At 39.6% G+C, this 6,022-nt stretch overlaps 1 protein-coding gene across 1 annotated transcript in view; it reads left to right on the top strand.

Annotated features, from left to right (window-relative positions):
• Positions 1 to 2,577: 2,577 nt before the first annotated feature.
• Positions 2,578 to 6,022, top strand: part of RYR2 (ryanodine receptor 2) — a gene marked incomplete at its 5' end in the record, with an annotated part of 583,561 nt that continues 580,116 nt past the window's right edge. Inside the window, one exon of the mRNA XM_023519246.1 lies at positions 2,578 to 2,766. Within this exon, the coding sequence (XP_023375014.1) occupies positions 2,578 to 2,766 (189 nt within the window). The remainder of the gene's footprint in view (positions 2,767 to 6,022) is intronic.

Genomic DNA, 6,022 nt, shown 5'->3' with positions numbered 1-6,022 from the left:
TACATGCTCATATATGAGAAAAACTCAATTCAAGTTGGGGGAGGGGTGATGTGGGGGCGGGAAGGGTGGGGTGCTCTCACTGAATGGGCATGGGGTGGGGTGTTTGGCACAACTTTTGTGCGTGGGATACAAGAGAGACTCTACCTAACAAAATAAAATATTTTGACCTGGTTGTTGTACCCTCACATGAACCTGAAATAAATTTGCTTTTCAATTAAAAAATAAATGAAAGCTGGACAGAGGCATGGCACTGATGCTGACGACACTCCGTCTTGTGTGCTCGCTCACACTCCGATCTCTTTTGCCTCCTGGTTCTGTGTTGTATGCTACACTGTTACAGTCAGTTACCTCCCATTCTCTCTACCTGGTGTCTAAGTGCTTTGAGGAGACGTGTTGCCAACATTCTCAGAATGCTTAAGTTAGCACGTCCAACTTACTTACACATGAGTAGTGCATTTAATCATCTTGGCCATTCTTCCTTCTTCCCTTTTTCCCTTCTCTCCTGTCATACCACATATTGCCATAATATTCTTTTAAAAAAGTCTTTTTGTGCACACTCATGGAGTTCAAGTGCGGTTTGGTTACATGGTGGTGAAGGCACGGCTCCACAGTAGTATTTCACTGAGAAAACAGATGCAGGAGGGAGGGAACTTTGATAACCTGCCAGCATGAATTGAGACAGACTCCCAGGAACCCCACCTTTGCTCCTCCCTGAGGCCTTCTCCTCTGCTCTAATCCTAGGTGGAGATGCACCTGTCCCATCTCTTGCCTGAGTCACCAACTTTTTCTCCTCATTGGATCTTTTCTGGATTATTCCCATCAGTATATTAACATGTAATAACATCTCCTTATTATTTCTTAAGCGTATCAAGAACACTTTTTGTGGAAACTTCTCCTACATAGCTTATGATTTGCTAATTCTTATTTTAGGCAATTGTTTTCTTATCAGAGGTCTTCCCTATAAGGCCTATTTAAAACATCAACTCTCAGTGGGGTGCTGTGGCTCATGCCTATAATTCTTGCGTTTTAGGAGGCTTAGGCAGGAGGATCTCTTGAGCCCATGAGTTTGAGATCACAGAGAACTATGTTCACACCTCTGTACTCCAGTCCCAGTGACAGGAGAGAGACTCTGTTTTTCTTCACCCACAAAAGTCAGCTGTTGTGAGTACCGTCAATCAATTCTATCCAGCTATTTGAGTGGGATGCCATGAGTCTCCACGTTAGTGAACCTTTTATTGTATTCTCCAATTAACAGTCCTCTAACAGCTGCTTATTCTTCTGACTATTTGCATATCTCATCAGTGATGTTTGCTGACTGGGGAAATATTCATCCCAAATTTCCCTTTGAGGAAGTATTTTGAAAAAAGATAGCTTTTTTGGAAATACTTTTTGTTTTTGTCACCTATCATACATAGACTTAAAATTCCTTTCAAAGAAATATTTAAGCCATTTTGATTTGACACTGTCATGCAAAAATGCTGATACAGATATTTGCAGATATTATCTTTCAATAATTCACATTGCTGATTCTGTTCTTCATAAAATTTAACTATTTGTTCTTAAAGAGATAAAACACCTGTCCCTATGATAGCTAAGGCACTTCAGAAAGATAAGGCAAATCTATCCTGAATACTTCGTCATTCAACTTTAGCATGTTAGGAAACTGATGACGCCATGTTGATGCGTTTGCATGACTATAGTTAAGTAGACTCATGGCTGGTTGCAAAGTATCACTTAAAACAGAGATTTTGCTGATGCAAGGTACACTGAAAAGGAATGAGCACATCTGGATCTGTTACTGCTTTTCTTGTCAGTGCAATAAGTCCTTCATGTTTTCCTGTACACTTTCTGTACATATGCCCGCTAAATTAACCAAATACAGTCCAACTTCAGGACAGTGATCTTGAAAGCTGTTAAAGACATGCAATCCAGTGTTTGGTCTGTGAGATGTCCAAAGCCAGTAACTCTTCATAGCAAAGAAAATCTGTCATGACCTAAAGTATAAAACTTGTGCTGAGTAATTAACAGCTGATCCATCCAGAGTGATTGAATAATATGTATTTTCCCAGAGCAATTGAATAATATGTATTTTCCTTTTGAAATATTGCATGGAGTTGTTCTGTTAAGGTGAAGTCTAATTCATGCTCCTAATCAGTTATGGTTCTCTTTAAAAGAGGAAGTTGGTTGTACTTTGAAATGTTGTCCTGGTCTAGACACCCTGCACCTTTGACAGTGCATTTCTTTCACAATTTGTGCATAACGGAATGGCTTTCCTTCCCCCCCTTGTACATAGCCTACTTTATAAGTTGCTTCAGTGGCATTATTTCAAGGTCTTATTGCTGATTGGAAGAATTGTCTTTGCTTTTGCTTTTCATCTTTTAGTTTCTGCAGTATGACCTTTCATGCTTTTCCCTCTAATTTAAAATATTTGTGGTTCTTTTGAGGTTAGAATGCTGATGAGCATTGAATTTCTGTGGTGTTGATATTGCAGTATCACAAAGCAAGCAGGTCATCTTTAGCAGAAAGAAGATAATATTGTAATTCCGAACCTTCCTTAAAACGTTGTTGTTCTGTCAGCATTCTCTTGGTCGTCTTTGGGCTGTTAAGAACACAGAACTTACAAATACTGCCAAGCTGTGCAACTGTTCACAAATTCCACTTCATACAGAAACACAGTACACGGCTGTCAAAGCTGGTAACAGACTGGCGTACTCCACCCTCACAAACTGTCTCCAACCAGCCTACTGCAATAGTGGCACCAGTCAGGTGGGGATGTTAGAACTAAATCATAACATGGTAGCTATCAATTTGGCCGTTATGGTTTACTAATGTTCTAACTGTGCTGGTCAACCAGGGAGGATTATTTCATTGAACCTTATTTTATTCTTTGGTATTTTAGATACATTCATTTTAAAAATAAAATATAAAAAGAACAAGAAAGTAGTAATAAAAATAAAAGAATTTGCTCTGTAAAATTTGGATTCAGTCAAAGAGCCATACTGATTAAGGTCCTAGAAGGCCACAAATTCCCCACCCCTATGCACCTCTATGCTATACCACTGCTGTGTCCACACTGATAACACAATTCAAGAGGCGTCTCCGTGTGCCACATACCTTTTCCACCTGCTCTCTTAAATCCCCTCTGTCTCTATCTCATCTTCAGTGGTCTGCTGAAATGGCACTTGGCCAGGCCACCAAAAAATACCATATTGCTAGTCATAATGGCTATTCTAAGCTGCCTCCTCATGCAACTCGTGGGTGGCACTGTACATGGTGGTTTCTTTTCTATTGTATTTTTCCTTTGTGACTTGTTTGTCTCACTTGACTCCTGATTTTCCTTCTACCCTACAGCTCATTCATCCTTTGTAATTCTCCTGTATTGAATTCCTCTCCTTTACTCAATCTCCTAATGTTGGTATGCACCAGAGTTCAGGTTCACTTTTACATCTTCCTGTCTGCAGATAGCCATTCATTCCCTTGATCTCAGCTACTATCATGTCTTTAAATACATTCTTCACACTGGTGACTCTTATGTATTTTTCTTTGCCATGACATTTTTTCTGAATTTCAGATTCACACACCCAGCTGCCACTTGACATCTCACTTGAATGAAAATCGTCGCAACCCGAGCATCCTGAATGGCTTCACATCCTCCTCCTCACACAACTGCTTTCCATCAGTGTTCTGCATCTGAGTACACAGTACTGTGATTTGCCCAAGTGTTCAGGTTTAAACCCTTGGAGTCCTTCCTTCTCCTTTCTCCATTCCTTAGCAGAAAACCTTGTCAGTTCTACTTTTAAATTAGATCCAAATTCTGACCTCTTCCCAACACTTCCACAGGCAATGCCCTAGGAGAGGCCATTGTCATCTTTTGCTTGGGCTGCAGTAATAACCTCTCACTCCTAGCATGGCAGCCTGAGTGGTTCTGGCTGGTTCTGTGGTTCTGAGTGGGCATGAGTCATGCCCTCCCTCTGCTCAGACCCTCCATGGCTTCCAGCATAGTTGGCCTGAACTTCAAAACCCTCCCATGTTCTCCCTGGACCTCTGGATCTGCCTGGTTAAACCTCTGCCCTAGTTTCCTCCCACCCACCCCATCAGCCTCCTTGCTCTTCCTGGAGCTCACCAAGCCCTTTTCTACTGTAGGTATTTTGTGTTTGCTGCTCTTTCCTGCCTGGAATTTTCTGCATGCCCATTCCCAGCTTTATGCAGGTATTGGCTCAATGTCCCCTCATCAGAGAGGTCATTTCTGACTACCCTATAATATATTCCCCTTGATCCTTCATCTCTCTCCTTCTTTTATTCTTAACTCTTGTCTCTACCTGACATTAAATTATTTTATGACTATTCATTTGCTTGTTAGTGATCTCCTTTGTAAGTATAAGCTCCATGGGTACAAGAACTTGTTTCTTGGTCTCATGTGTTGAATCAGTGAATTTAATCTTACAAAAAACAGAAATGAGGAAGGAACAATTGTTCATAATTGTTTATATTCTGGGTACCCTTTCCTGGACACTTTAGAAATTACATTGTGATTAATCCCTTTACAACAATCCTCCAATGTAGGTTTTCATTTTATGGGTTAAAGAAACTAGTAATTCCCTGTAGTCTCAGCTTTTTGGGAGGCTGAGGCAAGAGAATCACTTAAGCCCAAGAGTTTGAGGTTGCTGTGAGCTGTGATGTTACAGCACTCTACTGAGGGTGACATAGTGAGATGCTGTCTCAAAAGAAACTAGTACTTCAACCACAGTGACTTGTAAAAGGAGAGTTAGAGAGCTGGGGTTCAAACTCTTAGTGTAACTTATCCAAAAGCAACTTTCCTTCCACTTCATTCATATTATCTATTATAAATGATGAAATGATTACATAGCTGATAAGTTATTAGAAATTATTATTTGATGTCTTATTTCCACCTAATAGATGAGAACACTCAGAATGAGGTAAGGTGAGCTGCCTAGGATTGCTCCCTTAGAAGCCACTGGAATAAAGTGGCTTGGAATAAAGGCTTGACCTGAGCAGCTTGACTGCTCTCACACAAACGTAAGACTTGTACAGCACATGCACTGGGTATGTCTCACTTTAGTTTTTATTTTTCATCCATTACGTTTGACCCTTTGTAAATTGGCAAAGTTTCCTTTTGTGAGTTCAACACCAAACTTTTCAAAATCTAGGCCTTGTATGAGCTGAATGAAAACAGCAGTGGCACTGAAATTTGCTATTTTGTGTATACTCACTTTGTGTTGTGCCAATGTACAGCCTGACTCTTGTCAGGAATAGTTGATTGCTCAGGTATAATTTACTGGTTCATTGATTCATTCTCAAACCAGGAAAAAGCTCTCAGCTGAAATATTTACTGATTACAAGAAAAGTGAGGTAATTTACTGAACGCCTATAAAACTATGGGGGTTGTAGTGCCTGGTCTATTGGATAGTAACCTATATTTTAATTGAAGAATTAGATTTATAATTAGCAAGAAAGAAGTGAATTTAATAGCTTAGCCAATAGTTAATTTGGTACTGTGTACCAAAAGGCAGAACACCGAGGGAAAAGCAGAAATCAACTGGAGGCTGAAATTGCAAACCTATTTTTAACTGTGATTTAAAAAAAATTTTTATTAAATCATAGCTGTGTCCATTAATGCAGTCTTTTCACTGTGATTTTCTTTATTTTTTTTATACTCTATTTTTTTACTCTTTAAAAATTGTTTTGGGTTCACTGAGGGTACAAAGAACTAGGTGACACTATTTGATTTTTTTTTTAGGTAAAGTCTCTTTCATAGTTGTGTCTTGCTCCCAAGAAGTGTGCCATATACCCTGAACCCCACTCCCCTCCTCCCTCTCTCCACTCCTTCATTCACTGTGACTTTTGAAAGCAAATCTATAAATTGATAATTGTTTTATGTCTATGCAGGTAGAGTTATGAAACCCTTCTGTCAACAGAAAAGTGGGGGGGTGCATGCCAACTCATACCCCGGAGACAAGATTAAAATTATACAATCTTGAATTATATAATTGTATAGAATAAT

Source organism: Otolemur garnettii, unplaced genomic scaffold, assembly GCF_000181295.1.
Source record: "Otolemur garnettii isolate 467f Iridium unplaced genomic scaffold, OtoGar3 scaffold00165, whole genome shotgun sequence".
In the NCBI taxonomy this organism is placed as follows: domain Eukaryota; kingdom Metazoa; phylum Chordata; class Mammalia; order Primates; family Galagidae; genus Otolemur; species Otolemur garnettii.
This window is presented reverse-complemented; position numbering and strand designations above follow the sequence as displayed.